At 39.2% G+C, this 21,433-nt stretch overlaps 1 protein-coding gene across 1 annotated transcript; it reads left to right on the top strand.

Moving 5' to 3' along the window:
* The first annotated feature begins 20,069 nt into the window (after positions 1-20,069).
* LOC113326354 (major latex protein 146-like) lies at positions 20,070-21,077 on the top strand. The gene is made up of 2 exons (XM_026574101.1): positions 20,070-20,289; positions 20,555-21,077. Exons 1-2 carry the CDS (start codon positions 20,100-20,102, stop codon positions 20,830-20,832), a joined length of 468 nt encoding a protein of 155 aa, XP_026429886.1. The 5' UTR covers positions 20,070-20,099; the 3' UTR covers positions 20,833-21,077.
* The last annotated feature ends 356 nt before the right edge of the window (positions 21,078-21,433 follow it).

Here is a 21,433-nt window from a genome sequence, read left to right as displayed (position 1 = left end):
ACCGACATTGCATTCATCCTAGATTGAATGCCGGAAGGTAAAACCGGCACCATATTCATACATATTTTAGTGCCGATAATCACTGAAACTCAACTGTTTTAGTTAGGGTTCGCGATTCTAACCTAAACCCATTGCTATAAATCGATTAAAACACTCACAAATTAGTTTAAAATCACTAACCTTCTCACAAAAGTCATGGTTGCGAGAGGTTGATTGTCCGAATCCGCTGCTTGTTCTTCTTCTTGCTCTTGAGCAATCTTAGCAATTTTTTGTTCCTGTTTTTGTTGAGCAATCGATTTTGAGTTCGATTGGGCAGTCGTTTTCCTTCGTGGAGGCATTGTTTATGATTCAGGTAGTTTAATCGACGAAGAAATTCTTGAATCGACGAAGAACGGATGAAGAACGATGATTTTTTTTCAAAACCTAACCCTAGGTCAGTGCCGGTACTGAAATGGGGGATATATGAATTTGGTTTTTGATTTTAATGTTTTAGGAGAAAGGATATAATGGTCTTTTCATAATGTTTTTAAATTAATTAAAGGGTATTTTAGTATTTTCATACCCAAAAATCACCCCTTGGCACACACCATGGGTTGCTGGAAGTAATCAATATCCCCTAATTCTTTTTTTTATCCCCAATTAATTGTTCTAAATAAAGGACATTGTTATTTACCATTTTTCTGAAAATAATCAAAATTCTATTGTCATCATATTTCCGCGCATTAGCAACAGAATCTCCTTTATTTGTAATGACAAAAGGTAAATCTCTTAGATGGTGAGGAAGAGAAACATGAATGATTCCTTCGGCGCAATAATATGATAAAAACTCTTTGACCAATATTAAATCTGATAGACTATGTTTAAGAGTTGAAAACCGAAAGTATGGGGAAATAAATCTGTAAAAAATGGAATCCATAGAGCAAGATACAAAAACTGATTTAAAAGGAGGGATTAATATTCAATAGCGGATGATACTAATGAAGACGAAACTGAGAATAGGAAGTGGGGATAATATGGAATCGGCATCCTTTTATGTACTTCTCAAACCCACCACCATAGAATTTAACTCCATTGGATCCGAGTAGTTAACTAAGGCACATAAGGTCATCAAACATCTCATTTTTAATCGTATATTCCCTTCATGGATAAATATATTCCCTGGTCTGCTCCAAATGATCGATATCTTTCCTAAATTACAGATGAACATTTGAGCGCACACTTGCAATAATTTGATCGATTGTAGGCTTTTCACATACTTACATAATTGTCACATTTTTCTTGGCTGCGAGTAAGCAAATACGCACTTGATACATAGAGTTTTTTCAAATTACGGCTGAAATATTTTGCCGCTAGAAAATCGTTAAAATATCTCTGGTTAAATCCTGAGTTTGCTAAGATCATATCTATAAAACCCAATGATACTGAAGTTGCGAGATCAGCGCGAGATCATTTTTCTTATTTCTAATTTTAGCTTATATAAAGTACCCGCCAAACCATAAAATCAGAATAGGAAGTTAAAAAGCTATCGTTGAGTTGCCGATCTGGCCAGATACTCGGTTTCCATGAACTAAGTATTGCCTATAATTGCAGGTGCGAGTTTTATATGCATAGATCCGATGACAAGAGCGGTGATGATGAACGTACCAAGTACACCACAATCTTCTCGTATCAATCTACTATAGATACACCTTGTGTAATCTAACTATCAAAATATTACTTCAACAAGATGTAACGTGGTATATAGTGTAAGTTCGTGACCGAACCAATCTATGTGATCGTACCAAGTTTGATTACATACAAGTGTATTTAATTTAATTATAAAGATAAGTAATATAATGCGGAAGTAAAGTAAATCGCACAACACAAAAGATTTTGTTATCGAGAAAAACTGCAAGGCAGAGATACCCGGGACCTAGTCCAGTTTTGAATACTCTCATAATTAAGCCGTTATATAAGTTGACTACCGCAACTTCGTATAATTGTGACCAAGTAAACTACTCCTAGTTACTAAATTCTTTCAGTATCCCTTCGCTACAACCAATCCGGATTACGCACGTGAATCTCAAGATTGAGACCACTATCTCAAGTTGCTTCACCAGCTGTGAAGACTTATATTATCTCAATTCCTTTGGACCGTAACTCAAAAAAATAAAAGTACTAACCTGTTTCGGTAACCACATCACTTTCTATCGTCTGGGTAAATCAAAGATATACTTGAACACAAAGGATCTCCCGTTTAATCAATATAAACTCATATGGTCAAAAGATCAATACCAAGACAAAGATCATAGAAATAACTTATCTCAGTCAGCGAGCTCTGGTCAAGTAATTATACGAGGAAAATCCACTAACTAGTTTGCCTGATCTTTTCCAAAAGTCTAATGTATATAAATAAACTGCTTGTTAGATTCTAGAAAATCAAGTGTGCAAGAAGTATCACAGAGATCAAAATACCTAAAAAAAAGGTCTTCTAGTCTTGAATCTTCAAAGTATCACCTGGATAAACAACTTGATTCATACTAATGTTCGTTCAAACACAAAAAAGAGTCTGTTAACGTTGGATGATCACTAGTCCTATCTCAATATCTTGCATCAAATAGATATGAAATAGTCAACCCTCAAACAAATTTGAGTAGAACGAAATTGATCATCTTTTCATAAAATTGATTTGATAATCCAAGGTTTTGGGTTCAAATTCTTCAAATTAAAACAAAACTTGAAACTGTATGGCGTAAAACAAAACCATGTATAAAATAGAAGCCGTTAGCAACAAAAATATACGTCGTTAATTTATTTTCCGTCGCGAAAAATAAAATACTTTTAAAATTTTGTTTCAGAATCAAATTTCTTAGGATATGGGTCCTCACATACTGCTGCAGTTGTCATCTAGCTATATTACGACTATTCACATGATAACCATTATGTTTAGGCTGAGCAATATTTGGTGGGCGTCTTCCGTTTACTTGATTTTATTGTTTTTTGTAGGGAAACATTGATTATTCGATATTGACATGGTTGATCGATGATGAATTAGTGGTAGAAAATAATGGATGGAAAAAAATTGCATGTATTATATGATGAGGAGTCTAATAATATGGACACTCAATGACTCACTGATGGAGCCAAACAAAATTGGATGGTGCCAAGTTATTTTTTATTTTTCAAAAAGGATAAAAGTAGAATTCTATTATTAGGGATTCAACCCTTGGGGTTTTGGGGGCTTCATAAGATTCTAATATCCAAAAAGCGGATAAGGGATGCCTAATCTGTATAGGAAAAGTTAAAAATACTTGTAGATGAGGAAAAACGATTTGCTGGTTTTTAAGGAATTGAGGAGACGACCGTACGGAGGAGACTCCTCGAACGAGCGAAATGTTAAACCTCACACAGATGCACCGCTGCAAAGGGGGTGCTTTAGATTCGAGAGATCAATCAGTAGTACTCCGGCCTAAATCAACACAATGACCGTTCCATAGTAAATTCGGTTACAAGAGAGGATGGGTTGATCTGTAGGAGGGAAGCTGGGAAATGTGTGGAATCAATGGTAATCAAAGATTGTGGGTGTGTGAATTCTGAATATGATAAGCTCTGAATGATTGAAATTGCTCAATTGAGAGTAGTTGCTCAATTGATGAGTTGATGATCTCGTGTTGTCGTTGAGACGTGAGATTGATGATACTGTTGATGCTGATGATTCAATCATGATTCAGAGACTTATTTATATTGCTGGAATTTTAGATACCATGATTCCATGAAGTGTGACAGTTGATGGAATCAAGGAGTGGGGAAGTGGAGATCGTGTTTGAAACCAGTTGCTCAACATGTGGAGACTTGGTCGATTTTCCACCCACTACCTCGTGAATTCCTTCAACTGATTGCACGACTTGATTACATTCCATCGTGTGTTTGAAAACACGTGCCATAGACTGCCAGACCAAAACCCTAAGTGATATCCCCCCCCAAGTGACACGATTGACGTCTCGTGGTATGTTAGTCAATTGATGACTTCGTGGTTTGATGTGACGATGATTGCATGTAGTTGCTGAGTTGAACATGATGTTCTAAAACTCATGAGTTGAACATGTCATGAGACAGAGGTATAGTTCTTACGATGAAGCGAGCAAGTATTGCTCATTCGACGGATCGTTGAATATTGGTTGTTGAACCAATATTCTTTGGCTTGAGCAAATATTCATCATCTGAGAAAGTGTTGCTCATGTGATGAATTGTTGAATATTTGATCGTCTGAGCATGTGTTGCTCATCTGATGGATTATTGGCAACGTACCAAAAACATTAATTAGAATACTGGTCGTTGAACCGAGCATAATTAATAAAACTAATGACATGAGGTCGTCGTAAAATTATTAAGGTTGGAATCTGGAATGATGATCCTTGGATTCAGAAACCCTAATTTGATTAATTGATGATCAATTCATGGTTCGTCAGAAGTTTAACCATAGGACGACGGAGGGAGCGACTATATGGGACCGTGGATCAACCATGTAGTGTCCATATGATCACCTGAGCAAATATGAAGAATACCTGAAGAGTTGATGATTTGTTGGTGGGAGAATGATTAAATGTTGGCTTAATCATTTATTCAAAAATACTCGTCTGGGCCTTAGGTGAGAAAACCTAATTAATTATGACGAGGCGAGGGACTGACCATGGAGTTATGAAACCGGCCCTGGGTTGTTACGTGACCGCCTAATGATCACTTCATGAAAATCCAAAGTGTTTGGAAGAGTTTTGTACCTAATACGAGCAATTGTGCAAATTAGGTCAAAACTGTGAAAATTAATGGGACCGGCTTCCGTGAGCCAAAGAGACAATCTTGGTCGGTCAAGATAGCGTGCTCGTGTCCCCAAGGCTTCCGCGTCTCAGTCCTGAGAATTTTGATATTTTCTGGCGTGCAATTGAGCATCCATTCGAGAAAATATGCCAAAATTAGGGTTTCGACGAAACTGAGGAAAACACCATGAGATGATGAAAATAATTATAAAATAAGGAATGAGAGGAGTGGGACCTCCGTGGTCAAGGCATGGTCGGCCGGTCGTGACCACGGTCCCGTGGTGGCTTTTTGTTAATTTTATAATATTTTGATGATTTTATGAAAAATTCATGAATTTTGAGAAATTTGATGGATTTAGGGAGTTTCCATGAATTGAAGGAGTTTCCATGAGTTCATGGAAGCAATATATTAAAATAATAAAAACATGGGCGTATGGGACCATGGAGGCATGGCCGGCCGGTTATGGACCGGTCCCACGAGTTTTCATAATTATTTTTAATATTTTTAGGTATTTTTAATGATTTGAGGGGATTTTTCCTAATTTGAGAGAAATACCATAAAAACAAGGAATTTGATGAATTTAAGGAAAAATAGGATAAATAATAATAAAATAATAAAGCAAAGGACGTGTGGGACCGGCTAGGGCATGGCCGGCCGGCTAGTGGCCCGGTCCCACAAGTTTTTCATAATTTTATTTTATATTTTATTATTTGATGATTTGTGCAAAAATACCATGAAATCAAGGAGTTTTTCATGAAATTAGAGAAATAATAATAATAATAATAAAATAATAAGGAACCATGGGGTGTGGGGCCGGTTGGCCAATGATCACGCCCCACACTCCTTTCCTTAATTTTATATTATTTTTTATGGATTTATGGAAGTACCATGAAACCGATGAGTTTCCTCGAGACGAAGGAGATTTGATAAAATGAGAGAATTTTCATCAAATCATGGAAAATAATAAAAATGCATTAAAAATATAAAATTGGCCTGGGATTGACCATGACTGGTCGGTCGGTCGTGTGTCCGTGTCCCAGCACCTTGGTCAATATTTTAATTATTTATTATTTCTTCTCCTATTTTCATAGGTTCATCGTTTCGTGTATTTTGAAATACTCGTTCGTGTGACTGTTAGTGTCGTCGTTGAATACACTTTCACCATTTGAATCGGGGACTTAGAGGTAGCTCAGACGCCCGGTTGTTGATTATTTATTACTAATTGTGGAATTCAGTGGAGAATAATTCACAAACTGAGTAATAAGATGTTTATTATTAATTCATAGGATCAGCTGAGGATTCACTACGAATTCAGAATAATAAAGTGAGCATTACCATTCCATGGGATCGTAGATTCGACCATAGAATCAGAGTAATTAAGATTTATCTATTACCATTTATGAGACCAGTTGTGGATTCGATCATGAAATCGGAGTAATGAGATAATATAGTTATTGCTATTCTATGAGATCAAGCGTGGATTCGATCATAGAATCAGAACAATTTTTATTGCCATTCATGGGACAGTCGTGGATTCGACCATGGAATAGAGCAATTGTTATTGCCATTCCATGGGACCAGTCGTGGATTCGACCATGGAATAGGAGCATTGTTATTGCCATTCCATGGGACCAGTCGTGGATTCGACCATGGAATAGGATAATAGATTATTCTGGGAATTCAGTAGTGAATGTCACGCGAATTAATCTTAATTAGGAATAATTAACTTTGTGGCTCTATACTAGCAGAGCAAGCTGTCTAGGAGCATTAATTATCCCGATATGAGCTTGTCGGTAAGTCATATCCTTTATATAGTCAGGGTAAACTCGTTGTTTGTTCCTGAAGACGTTATCGCTCTATACTAGCAGAGCAAGCTGTCTAGGAGCCGTCCATCTCGTGATACTATATAGAAATAATCACTGAAAGTATTCAGTATTCATGAGATATGCCGTTGTCCAGTCGTGAGACTACATATCTACATGTACTCTGAGAGAAAGTACTCTCCGTTGAGAATTCGATGAGAGACCCGTGTCTCGATACTCACGTCTGATTGCTGAATCAGAGCTTCGTATAATTATGAGTTTACGATTTTAGCCTTTGTCGAAAATCCACCATCTACATTAAGTCCCCTGCTTACTGAGGAAAGCTGTGTTCCTCAGTCAGCATTAAATGGTGATTTTCCGGCCATAAAATAATACCAGTAATTGAACTTAGTCGTAAGTTGAGACGTTACCGGATTTAGAGAGCATGAGAAACCACGACTTGATGAAGGCTTCAATGTCATGATTGGAGCGTCGTTTGATGAGCATAAATTGGTGTTGAACCGCTGGTTTGGACGACGAGTCCGTGGTCGGTTAGGATTCGCGGGTCGGGCCCAATAAGGAAATCCTTAGAAAATTAGGTTTTGGAAATAAAATTGATATAAAAGGGATTAATCCTCTTTTTTTTTCACGACCACTCTTCATCACTCTCCATCTTCGCGAGCAGGAGAAGGAGTTTCCGCCGCCGCGATCCACCTGCGCCGCCGTCGCCGTCGTTGCCGTCGGCCAATTTCCGGCCGGCGCTCCCAGGTACGTTTTTTTTTTTTTTGTTTTGATTCTAGACCTTCATGAATTGTTCATGCCTTGATCAGATGAATTATATACATGTGTATATTAGTGTGAGTTTTATGAAAAAACCCTCGTTTTTGAAAACGTATGTTCGTTCGATCGTTAGTTTTGAAAACTAACTATAATCCCTGATTTAGAGAGATTTTTTTTTAAATATGAACCTAGGTCCAGTGATAAAACTTAGTGTATGAGCTTTCATGTGTACCAAGGTTTATCATAAAAGAGTGAATTTTCATGAAATCGAATAATCCTTCGTTTTAAAGACAAATACGACGACCGAAGGAAAATATATGATGAACTTGTGTCCAGTGATAAAATTTTGCTTATGAGCTTTCATGTAAATACAAAACTTTATCATATGTATGAGATGTGAGCTTTCACAATATTTTTGAAATAAACCTTCGTTTTAAAGACAAATAACGACGATACGAAGGAAAAATATTTTTTTTTATATATATGCAGCCGTGACATATATTGTGCAAAATATGATGGTATTTTATTTGCATGAATTTGTTTTCATTAGATAAAATCTTGAGAATTTATGTAGCAAGTTGCATTAATTGCTGTTTTTTCGAAAAATCAAAACGTGGGTTTTGAGGAACCTTCGAAGATAGACAATATATTTATGATGAATATTTATTGTTATGAACTTCATAGGTCAGTTGTGTGAATGTTCACATTATGAAAATTGTGTCCGTGATTTTATGAAAAATCAGTTTCGAAATTAATAAAGTTTCGTTCGTTTTTGCAGTTTTCGAAGAGACGAACGATTTTGAGGTGTTAACTCTACCGTTACTATCACTATTGTTAGTGGAAGTACAAAAGGTAAGAGTTAAGAGTTACCATTTTTGCCGTATTTCCTTGATTCATGTCTGGAAGCATACTGAAGTAGAATGTAATGTGGACTTTGCAGTTGTTTTAGCAAAATGACCAATTCCTCAGCCAACGATACTTCAAGGGACGAATCGCATACTGATGATGACATCTCCAGGGATGATGCATGCATGGACGAGACCTCCATTGGTGAAGAAGAGGAGGATGCCACTGGCGTGAAGAACATTCCGAATATAGACGACGCATTCTTTGAGGAGGATCCAAAAGGAGCTGAAGCATATCTCAATCCCCAGTATATCGTCTTCTGATCAACCCTAGGACTGTGACTCAGAAGAAATTGGTGACCCCGAAGATGGTAATACGGCTTTGTCTCGAACGAGGGCTTTTCCTTGCATCGACCATAGAGTTTAAGCTTTCTCGACGCCCTTTGGAAAAAATTCTGGATGGGCGAGGCATATGTTGGGTTTCCCTCATGTCAGGGCTATGCTCAACCAGGCGCAAGTGACGAGAGCTATTCAAGCTTCTGGAGACTTGTCTATTAATCATGATGTGAAAAGTATCGTGGCTTTGCTGGCTCGTTGGTGTGTTCCCACTCACCTTCATATGTAGATGGGGAGAATTTACTGTTACCTTAGAAGATGTGGCTGCTTTGATGCATCTCCCGATTACAGGTAATTTCTCTGGAGGTCTTTCGGATGAGGAAAAAGTGGTTTTGACACTCTGACAGCTGCGATGGAAGAAGTGAACAAGGCGTCTGGTAGTAAAGGTTGTTATGCCCATTGGTTGACACGTTGGTGGCCAAGAGATGAAGTTTCTGATAGTCCCATCACCGGTATGTTACCTATTGCCGCTTTCTTATGCTTATGGTTATCCAGAGACATATTCGAAGACAGTGGACATTTGTTGAAGCCTTTCGTAATCCCTTTTGCTATTAAGATGGCTCAAGGTGAAACTCCCAATAGGTAGCTTATTCCTGGGTTCCTTGTATTCTAACTTAGACTCCTTGGTGTTAGATTCCAGCGTGTCGAATGGCTTCATGAAGATTGAGTGTTATGTTAACACGATGTTTCTTCAAGCTTTGATGTGGGAACACTTCAAGAATTATGCGCCTATCCCACGTAATATCCTGCAAGGACCAAATACTGATGCCCGTCACATCTTCGCCGAGAAAGATAATGCCCGAATCATGCGTTGGTCTACAAAGCAGCCTCGGTCTAAAGCACGCCTCATTGATGTGTTGGATGAAGAATCGGAGTTCGACTTTCGTCCGTGGGTGTCGGTTCCTGATTATGTTTCTCAACCAACGACTTTCAATACTGGAGAGAGCACGACTCTGAAATCTGGTGCTAACCCGAATGATGGTGAGAGATCCTTCATGTTGAGCTGTACTCCTGGTCACTTGTTATCCGTTATGCATGGAGAGGGCCGTAGAAGAATACAACATTGATAGGGCGGCTCGACAAATGGGTATGGATCAATGTGTTCCAACTACCCGGAGAAGGAAACCATCAGTTGATCAGCTTGCGTCTCGTTTAGATCACACTCACGTGGAAGGGAGTAGTTACTGGTTTCCTGGTTCTGATAGATTTGCATATGTAACCCCAGGTTATATAGAATTCTGGCATCAACAATTTGAGAGGTTGCATGAATTCGTGACAGTTAGTCAGCCTCCAGTGAAGATTCCTCCGTCTGCTGAGATGATCTCTGGTCGACCAAGACTGAAGTACCTTTCTGGTGATAAACGAAAATTATCTCCAGGATGTTCTCAAGTAAGATTCTCCACATGTCTTTTATGAAACCATGGTAACTGTATTCTGATCATGTTATTGAATTCTTTACAGGACGGTCGTAGCGTAAGACCTCGAATCCATGCAGATTTTTCAGATATTGGAGAAGTTGTTCACGGCGGAGAAGGAAGGAACAAAAGTTATAAGTTGTTACCTAATACCGTGAAGTCCCCAGTTCGTTCTTTGGTGAGTTCCCAATATTTCTCACCGTGACTTTCATTGCTATTAACATTAGAATCATGAAGCCAATGTTGTTAATTTTGTTGCAGAATTTTACTCCATCAAGTCTTGAAGGTCTTCAATTTTCTGCTACTGAACAAGCAATCGCTGATTTGAGTGACGAAGAAACTGTAAGTATTTCTTCACATGTTCAAATGTGGTGCTTCATAGATGAAAATATTGATTGTAAAGGACGTGTACAGGAGGATGTCGTCATGGAGATGGAGAATTCTGGAACTCAATCATCCTCTGGGAATGGGAATGGAGGTAATTCCCAAGATTCGGAGCCGGATGGAAGTGATGTTCCTCTTGTCGTTGATGTGGACAATTCCAACCCCTTGGACACTTTGGAGACTCCTCAAGTAAGTATATATCCCTGTATATTCTTCATAGAAGTATAAAAGTGCTGACTGTGAACGAATGAATGAGAACCCATGTGAATATATGAAAACTTAGTCGAATTTCGTCGTCAGAAAATTCAGAACCCAGCTTTTAGTAGAAACACTGTAAATCTTCGCCGGAGTCGATTTTGATGATCTGCATGTGCAAATTCAAGCCCGGAAAATTTCCAAGCTTTCAAGAAGCTTTTTAAGTTTTGAGCACGTTCAGAGCCTGAAAAAGGCGAAATAGTAAACTTCCAGGAGACTTCCAGAACTTTTTCAGATTGCGCATCACTTGATATTTTGGCCACATCTACTCGCTCGTTCATCGGATTGTCATGAAATTTTGACATGTCATAGAGGACATCCATACGAAATGAATATGACCCATCCTCATTCCTTGTAGATTGCTCCCAGTTCGTCTCTTAGTACAGGGCAGAGTTCAGTTTCTTCAGACGGACTCATCGTAAAATGTGTTTTCATGACTTTCATGTTATTTGCTCGTGCCTTGAATGTAGTATGATGAACTTTGATATTTCCTTGCGGTATACTGTGTTTCATAATCTCCTTTGGCTTCGTGACTCTAACCTCATGTAATCTTCGTATTAGGTGCTAAATACCGAAGTTGAGGATACTGGAGCCAATGATGATAACTCTAACCCTTCCGAAGTTATTGATGAAGAGACAACCATCCCTGCACTTCGAGGCCATGAGAAGGTCGCTGCTGATGTTATGGAAACCAGATGGTTGTTGCCTCAGTGATAGAAGAAACCGAGATAGCAGCGGAGAATACCGAAGGAACTGTTGCTTTGGTGTGGAAGCCGCTCCAGTGACTGAGAACCGTATAATAGTGTATGAATATCCAACTGCAGGGTTGCTTTCGATCCTCCTTTAACACTTCACTCCCGTATCATGAACTGGTCGGTGGATTCAGCGTTCCCATTGGATATGCACGCTTGTACGAGACGATATGGAAGAAGTTTGGCCACATGATCGTTGACAGGAACCTGGGCGTGCTTATGCTTTAACCATGCAAGTAGGTTATCTTGCGTGTCGTGAGTGATATGCATAGACCAGGAATACTGACTCCAGATATACTCTTTGATTGGGAGTTTAACTTGGAGAATTCAGAAAGACTTGGCCTCAACGTGAAATGGCTTCGTAAGCAAATAAACGTTATCAAGGATTCATGTGAGAAGAACATACCCTTTCCCAATGATGTGTGAAGGAGAAGGAGGACAAGATTTCCAAGCTGACCGAGGAGTTGAACAAGGAGAGGGCGGCTTTGCAAATCTTGAAGGATGCTGATGAGCGAAAGCCTTTTCTTGCTGATCTCTTGAACTTCTGAACTTCTGAGAGATGTGAGGTTTATACTTGGGTTTTGATATTTAGATGGTTTTGGATTGACTGATGGTTAAGGATTTTCTTGTAGATTTGATAGAGATTTTCTTTTACGAAATATGAACTGAATTTTGATAAATTGCTGAATTCAAATACTGATTGCAAGTATTGCAAATGTTTTGGAGGAATTGAAATACAAATGAAAGAAAATCCTAAATGTTAAATCCAAACGCCATGAATGCTTCGAACGCCCAATACCTTAAATGTCCAATAATTTCAGATAAACGCCTTGAGCCAATTTTCGTGAATTACTGGTAGGGTTCTGCATCTGTGTTGATCAATTTGTAGTATCCTCCGGCCACGGACTTAGCGACCATGAATGGTCCTTCCCAATTGGAGTTCCTTGTAGAATGAAGACCGCGCTGAACTGCTTTGAGAACCAGGTCCCTTCATGAAACTTGTTAGGCTTGGTCGATCGTGCCTTGAATATCTTCCGCTGATTCGGAATTCCCTGTTTGACGGAATTCCACGATTGTGGCACATATGGACACTCGCGCGGAAGAGAGTATCCAGCATAGTGTTGATCATGCTTAGCCAGGTCTTCAACAATAAACCTCTCGATGGAGTGACCGATTTGAAGAAGTTCTGAACCCAACCATTGAGTGTAATATTGCTGAGGTGAAGTTACCCACTCGTAGCTTTTGATGACTGCTAAATTGTTCATGGGGAGAAGTCCCTGGACCATAGTAGCGTATTGAACATTGGTAATATTGGAGCATGAGGAGGAATAAGACTTTCCTGAGCTCGAAACCTTCTGACAAAGGTGTGCGGATTTTCTCCAAGTTCCTGCGTAAGTCCCATCAGAGTTTTTACTTCTTCCAGATGCTCAAACGGTGGTGCGTCCTCTGCTTCGTCTTCCGACTCGGAATCCTTGTCGATGACAGGATGTGTTGAAGGCATCGTTATCCTTCCGCATGAATCCAAGTTCTTCCAAGGACCATGTCGTATCCAGGGTCTTCCCGGATTATGAAAAACTTGGCCTCAGTGCAGATCAATCTTTCCGTAACTTTGAGAGTGATGAAGCCGTATGCGTCTCTGGAGATTCCTTCGTGGTCCCTGATTGCTATGGGAGCGTGGGTGGCTTCCTGTCGAGTAATACCGCAGCTCTGAGAGTTTTCAAAGGGATGATGTTGACAGCGGTACCAACATCGACGAACGCCCTTGAACTCATTTCCTTTAATGTGCACTGTGGTGAGCAGTCCCCAGTCATACATTTCTTTGTCGGTGGCTGAAGGTTCGGTTGGTCTCTTGGATCAGCAGACGTTTTCCGGACACGATGTGGTTCAGTGCAGCAAACATGTCTTTCCTTTGAGCTTTCGAAAGATACAACAACTCGCAGACATGTTCGATCAGAGATTGGACCGCTTCCTTGACAGGAGGTTCAGAGATGGTAAAAGTTCTGACTGGGAGGGGTTTTTTGTACTCCCTCAGTCCCCAGGTTGAGCTCTCCTGATTCGACCTTTTCTTTGAATATGCGCTTCAAAATTTTGCAATCACTTGTGGGATGGCTGACGTATCTATGGAAGCGGCAATACCGAGGATTTTCCATGGCTCTTCAGTTGGTTCCTTCTTGACATAAGGCAATTTGATTGCACCATCTTGGATCCAGGCATCGAGTAGTTCATTAACTTCTTCCATTGAACAGGGAAAATCAGGTGCTTCTGGATCTTCCGTATGCTGAGGAGGGATTTCGAATTCTCCTTCTTGTGTGCCTTTGAAGGGGTGGAGGAAGTCTGCTTGTGCTGTGGTTCTGCTTTTCGCTTACTCCCTTCTGCGACAGCATTTGTTGAAGGTTGCAGGTTGTACTGCTTGTTGATCAAACGCCTGCTTCCTCGAGTGTCTTTTGAATCCTCAGTCTTTGTAGACTTTGCTCTTTCCAAAAGAGCGGGTGCAGTGGTTGCCGACCTCTTCGCAGCTTCGTGAAGCTCTGAGAAAGTCTGGAATCGAAGGTTTCCAGCAAGGCCCTGTAGACCGGGAGCATGCCATTGATGCACAAGTCCACCAGTTGTTGCTCCGTGACGTTTGGGTCATGACAATCCAGGGCTTGGACTCTGAACCTTTTCACATAATCATTGGGATTTTCACTGACCCTCTGAAACATCTTCCAAGGTCGGAGAGGGTGACTTGTTCTGACACGAAGAAGTATTTCCTGTAGAATGCGTTAACCATTTCTCCCCAATTGTTGATAGTCCCTGGTGCGATGTTGTTATACCAGGTGTATGCTCTGCCTTTCAGAGATTTTGAGAATTCCTTGAGACGAACGACATGATTATGTTCATGTTCTCCCAGGGCTTCGAGAAAACGAGAGACATGTTCCCGAGCATTGCCAGTTCCATCATATAAGGTGAAGGTTGGAGAAACGTAACCTTTGGGGAGTGGAATCCTCTGCGTAGCGGCAGGATAAGGAGGTTGATGACGATGGACATGCGATGTTTTGTCTTTTCCACGGTTCTCCAAAGGTGCTCCAGATCCTCGCGAGTGATGAAATTCGATGATCCCTTCGCTGATGAGTTGTCTGCAGCAGTTTTGTGGACTTCGTCGTCTTCTACTGTATGGATTGGAATTACTTCAGGATCGTCGTCTGAGGATTTCTCCTTCTCCTTTCCCTTCTCTTGAGTTTCTCTGACATCTTGTCAGTAAGAGTTTTGAGATAATTACACAGCTCCTTCTGTGTAGCAGCCATGTCAGTCTGATTCTTTGCAAGAGTCTCCTGCGCTTTGATAAGATCAGCAATGGTAGGTGGTGGATCTCCTCTGACTTCTTCAGGGTGTCGTCCGGACAGTGGATGACCTTCGACGTGAGGAGGAGTAATGTCACCACCATCAGTGTTGGAGGTCGGAATTGTCTCCGGGATATTCTGATTGTTGTTGTTGCTAGTGCTAGCACGGTTTGTGTTAGGATTCGTAACTGAACCTGACCTGAGATCAACCATCTTGTGAAATTGTGAGATTGCAACCGAGAGAATGATCTCCCACTGTGGTCGCCAATCTGTAGATGGGGAAAAACGATTTGCTGGTTTTTAAGGAATTGAGGAGACGACCGTACGGAGGAGACTCCTCGAACCGAGCGAAATGTTAAACCTCACACAGATGCACCGCTGCAAAGGGGGTGCTTTAGATTCGAGAGATCAATCTAGTACTCCGGCCTAAATCAAGACAATGACCGTTCCAGAGTAAATTCGGTCACAAGAGAGGATGGGTTGATCTGTAGGAGGGAAGCTGGAAATGTGTGGAATCAATGGTAATCAAAGATTGTGGGTGTGTGAATTCTGAATATGATAAGCTCTGAATGATTGAAATTGCTCAATTGAGAGTAGTTGCTCAATTGATGAGTTGATGATCTCGTGTTGTCGATGAGACGTGAGATTGATGATACTGTTGATGCTGATTCAATCATGATTCAGAGACTTATTTATATTGCTGGAATTTTAGACACCATGATCCATGAAGTGTGACAGTTGATGGAATCAAGGAGTGGGGAAGTGGAGATCGTGTTTGAAACCAGTTGCTCAACGTGTGGAGACTTGGTCGATTTTCCACCCACTACCTCGTGAATTCCTTCAACTGATTGCACGACTTGCTCACATTCCATCGTGTGTTTGAACACACGTGCCGTAGACCCAGACCAAAACCCTAAGTGATATCCCCCCAAGTGACACGATTGACGTCTCGTGGTTGTTAGTCAATTGATGACTTCGTGGTTTGATGGGACGATGAGTCCATGTAGTTGCTGAGTTGAACATGATGTTCTGAAACTCATGAATTGAACATGTCATGAGACAGAGGTATAGTTCTTACGATGAAGTGAGCAAGTATTGCTCATTCGATGGATCGTTGAATATTGATTGTTGAACCAATATTCCTTGGTTTGAGCAAATATTTATCATCTGAGCAAGTGTTGCTCATGTGATGAATTGTTGAATATTTGATCGTCTGAGCATGTGTTGCTCATCTGATGGATTATTGGCAGCGTACCAAAAAATTAATTAGAATACTGGTCGTTGAACCGAGCATAATTAATAAAATTAATGACCATGAGGTCGTCGTAAAATTATTAAGGTTGGAATCTGGAATGATGATCCTTGGATTCAGAAACCCTAATTTGATCAATTGATGATCAATTCATGGTTCGTCAGAAGTTTAACCATGGCGAAGGAGGGAGCGACTACATGGGACCGTGGATCAACCATGTAGTGTCCATATGCTCACGTGAGCAAATACAAGAACTCCTGAAGAGTTGACGATTTGTTGGTGAAGAATGATTAAATGCTGGTTAATCATTTATTCAAAATGCTCGTCTGAGCCTTAGGTGAGAAAACCTAATTAATTATGACGAGGAGGGACCGACCATGGGGTCATGAAACCGGCCCTGGGTTGTCACGTGACCGCCTGATGATCACTTCATGAAAATCCAAAGTGTTTGGAAGAGTTTTGTACCTAATACGAGCAATTGTGCAAATTAGGTCAAAACTGTGAAAATTAATGGGACCGGCTTCCGTGAGCCAAAGAGACAATCTTGGTCGGTCAAGATAGCGTCCTCGTGTCCCCAAGGCGTCCGCGTCTCAGTCCTGAGAATTTTGATATTTTCTGGCGTGCAATTGAGCATCCATTCGAGAAAATATGCCAAAATTAGGGTTTCGACGAATCTGAGGAAAACACCATGAGATGATGAAAAATAATTATAAAATAAGGAATGAGAGGCGTGGGACCTCCGTGGTCAAGGCATGGTCGGCCGATCGTGACCAAGGTCCCGTGGTGGCTTTTCCTTAATTTTATAATATTTTGATGATTTTATGAAAAATTCATGAATTTTGAGAAATTTGATGGATTTAGGGAGTTTCCATGAATTGAAGGAGTTTTCATGAGTTCATGGAAGCAAAATATTAAAATAAAAAAAACATGGGCGTATGGGACCATGGAGGCATGGCCGGCCGGTTATGGACCGGTCCCACGAGTTTTCATAATTTTTTTTATATTTTTAGGTATTTTTAATGATTTGAGGGGATTTTTCCTAATTTGAGAGAAATACCATAAAAACAAGGAATTTGATGAATTTAAGGAAAAATAGGATAAATAATAATAAAATAATAAAGCAAAGGACGTGTGGGATCGGCTAGGGCATGGCCGGCCGGCTAGTTGCCCGGTCCCATAAGTTTTTCATAATTTTATTTTATTTATTATTATATGATGATTTATGCAAAAATACCATGAAATCAAGGAGTTTTTCATGAAATTAGAGAAATAATAATAATAATAATAAAATAATAAGGAACCGTGGGGTGTGGGACCGGTTGGGACCAAGGCATGGCCGGTTGGCCAATGGTCACGCCCCACACTCCTTTCCTTAATTTTATATTATTTTTTATGGATTTATGGAAGTACCATGAAACCGAGGAGTTTCCTCGAGACGAAGGAGATTTGATAAAATGAGAGAATCTTCATCAAATCATGGAAAATAATAAAAATGCATTAAAAATGTAAAATTGGCGTGGGATTGACCACGACACGGTTGGTCGGTCGTGTGTCCGTGCTCCCAGCACCCTGGTCAATATTTTTAATTATTTATTATTTTCTTCTCTATTTTGCATAGGTTCATCGTTTTGTCGTATTTTTGAAATACTCGTTTGTGCGATGACTGTTAGTGTATCGTCGTTGAATACACCTTCATCATTTGAATCGGGGCTTACTTAGAGGTAGCTCAGACGCCCGGTTGTTGATTATTTATTACTAATTATGGAATTCAGTGGAGAATAATTCACAAAACTGAGTAATAAGATGTTTATTATTAATTCACAGGATAGCTGAGGATTCGACTACGAATTCAGAATAATAAAGTGAGCATTACCATTCCACGGGATCGTAGATTCGACCATAGAATCAGAGTAATTAAGATTTATCTATTACCATTTATGAGACCAGTTGAGGATTCGATCATGAAATCGGAGTAATGAGATAATATAGTTATTGCTATTCTATGAGATCAAGTTGTGGATTCGATCATAGAATCAGAACAATTTTTTATTGCCATTCCATGGGACCAGTCGTGGATTCGACCATGGAATAGGAGCAATTGTTATTGCCATTCCATGGGACCAGTCGTGGATTCGACCATGGAATAGGAGCAATAATAGATTATTCTGGAAATTCAGTAGTGAATGTCACGGCAGAATTAATCTTAATTAGGAATAATTAACTTTGTGGCTCTATACTAGCAGAGCAAGCTGTCTAGGAGCATTAATTATCCCGATATGAGCTTGTCGGTAAGTCATATCCTTTATATAGTCAGGGTAAACTTGTTGTTTGTTCCTGAAGACGTTATCGCTCTATACTAGCAGAGAAAACTGTTTAGGAGCCGTCCATCTCGTGATACTATATAGAAATAATCACTGAAAGTATTCAGTATTCATGAGATATGCCGTTTTCCAGTTGTGAGACTATATATCTACATGTACTCTGAGAGAAAGTACTCTCCGTTGAGAATTCGATGAGAGAGCCATGTCTCGATACTCATGTCTGATTGCTGAATCAGAGCTTCGTATAATTATGAGTTTACGATTTTAGCCTTTGTCGAAAATCCACCATCTACAATACCCTTACCCATAAATAATTTAAAAAACATAAAATTATTATCTTCTTCTTTTCATTCTCTTCTCACGATAAAGATGATGATCATAACAAAACCCAAAACTATTATCGTCTCCTTCTCTTCTTCTTGATACATCATGATAAAGATGATGATCATAAAAAAAAACTAAATCCATTATTGTTTTTCATATCTTCTTTCTCCACCGCATCGTGATGAGGATGATGATCAGAAAAAAGAAACTGTGAAAAGCCACCATTTATTTTTGTTTTTAACCGGATAAAAATTCGATTCGATCAAGTTGAGGTTAAAAATACCAGTTTCTGAAACTTTTTTATGGTTGTGAGTTCTTACATTCCAAACCGTAAATCATATATTACGGATTGGAAAATATAAACTTTTAGCCGTAAAATTAAACATGGTTGGGAAACTAAGAATTCCCAATAGTGAGTCATTGTAATAATCATAAGTAGTAGTGAATCATAATGGTTAGAATTTCCCAACAGTGAGTCATTTTGATAATCCCAACAAAAAAAAACAGAGGTCCACTTCCGGCTAGGTTTTCCCAGCCGATTTTTTTTTTGTGTGTGTGATTTTCAAGAACTACTTTCAGCTAGGATTTCCCCGCCATAACTAGTACTTTCGACTGGGAAAATCTAACCGAAAGTAGTTCTGAAAAAAAAAGAATAAAAAAAAAACTATCGGTCGGAAGTTCTTTATTTTTCAGTCGTAAAGTGTCTGTTTCAGCTGGGATATAACCTTTTCCCACCTGTAAATACCAAAAAATATTTAAATCTTTTACGTACTTTAATGGATTAGAAACAACAAAAGATTAATAGGAGTTAAGTTATATGAGTTTTTTAATATTCTTCCAAAATTCTCAAAAAAAAAAATTCGAAAATAATTATCAAGATCCTCCTAAATCAAAAGATAAAACAGCTATGATTTTCACCGATCGTAATAGTTTAACTAATCACCATAACTAACGGTAATCAAATCAAGGGTATATTTGCCATCATCAAAAATAATTTGATAAAGGGTTATTAAGATTACTACTTCTTGGCACTTTTCTGTCTTCTAGTTAGCCACAAAACCCACTCTCATGCAGCTCCAGTAATGGCATCCAAAAAGTAGCATCATACCGTTAAATTTGACCTGATAATGCACTAATATTTCCAAGAACACCCACCGATGTCATACTAGGGGTGAATGAAAAGTGGGGTCCAGAGGCATTATAAGTAAGTATGAGTATGACATTTCATGTTACTCTTTACATCTAACGTTAGAGGGATGGAAAAGTAATCGCCGGATCATATTTTCCTTAAACCAAAGGAAAATATTAATAAATAACGTAATCAAAATTTTATCACTAATCAAGTTTTGATGACCTTTAGTTGTTACCATTTCCTATATAAACTCTTCAAATATCACTTCACAAACATCTTATCTCTCAAACATTTCTATCTAGAGCAACAAACGATCTTCTTCTATCAATGGCTCCTTGTCTAGTTGGGAAGCTGGTGACTGAAGTGGAAATCAAGACGAATCTTGACGGGCATTACAAATTGTATAAGCACTACCAAGACCTTCCAAAAGTATTGCCTCAAATTTACTCCAGCGTCAAAGTCATCGAAGGAGATGGAGCTCAGTCTGGCTGCGTCAAGGAGTGGGGCTATGCTTGTGGTATGTGCACATCAATATCATATCTATCACTATTAGATGACATTTTCTTCTTATTCGATCGTATCGCTTTCCCTTTATACATAACTGTAATCATGTGTTATGCAACCTTTTTTTCTTTTTTATCAATAAAGAATTTGGTACTAGCGAGTTACGAACACAGATCACACTGATATCATCACCTAGTAGTTATGTGTTATGAAACTTAACAAGTACACATGCAGCTCCTTAATCTTGACGCATTTTTACATGTCTATTCTATCTGCAGAGGGTAAATCATTAACTACTGTTCAAGAGAAGACGACGTACACAGACGAAACAATGACCATCTGTCACTGTGCCGTTGGAGGTGATATGATGAATGACTACAAGAAGTTCCATTTAATACTTACAGTTAGTCCAAAGGCTAACGAATGCGGGGGTATTCTGAGTCTCAGTATTGAATATGAGAAGGTTAATGAGTATTCTCCAGCTCCAATTGCTTATCTAGATCTGTGCCAAAAGATCATTGAAGGCATGAATTCTTATCTTTGCTCTTCTGAATAAACTATCGGTATGCATATATGATGCAGCAAAAAAAGTATTCAAGGGCGTATCTATGTTTGTGGTTTGTTTGAATAAAAAGTAAGCATCCAAACAGTTGAGTTGGTTATCAACTTACAGTTTTATACTTATACCTACCTGGGTTTGTAGGCAGAAGTCCTCTTTTTATAAAAGAGGGGTGTTTTTAAAGCAAATTATTGATCAAATCTGTATGTTATGCGTGTATATTATATATATTTCTGTGTGTATTGCAACCTACAGTGTGTTAGTGACTAATGTTAAATCACGGTGTATCCAGCAAAGCCATTAATTTATGGCGTAGACCTGTCGTTTATACACAAGTCCAAGAAATATTTGCTCCAAGTGTGCCTAATTGGAGTCACAGTGTCAACCACCTAGGCCCAAGACTTCTTTTTTTTTTTTTTGATGGGTAGAGTAGCGGTGCTTGGGCTACATCCAAATTTCTTGGAAACGGGAATTAATTTGGTAATTACAGGGGAAAATTAGGCGCAGGTCCAAAAAAAAATATTTTCATTGTCAGGCTCACAATTAATTTTAGGTACCGTGACACCCATAATTATTTCCGTGACACCCATAATTATTT

Source organism: Papaver somniferum, chromosome 1, assembly GCF_003573695.1.
Source record: "Papaver somniferum cultivar HN1 chromosome 1, ASM357369v1, whole genome shotgun sequence".
NCBI lineage: Eukaryota > Viridiplantae > Streptophyta > Magnoliopsida > Ranunculales > Papaveraceae > Papaver > Papaver somniferum.
This window is presented reverse-complemented; position numbering and strand designations above follow the sequence as displayed.

Bases quoted from the DNA above. Each gene is read 5' to 3' on its own strand.
- LOC113326354 (XM_026574101.1), top strand. From the start codon at position 20,100: ATGGCTCCTTGTCTAGTTGGGAAGCTGGTGACTGAAGTGGAAATCAAG. The intron at 20,290-20,554 runs GTATGTGCACAT...TTCTATCTGCAG, and splicing joins GGAGTGGGGCTATGCTTGTG to AGGGTAAATCATTAACTACT.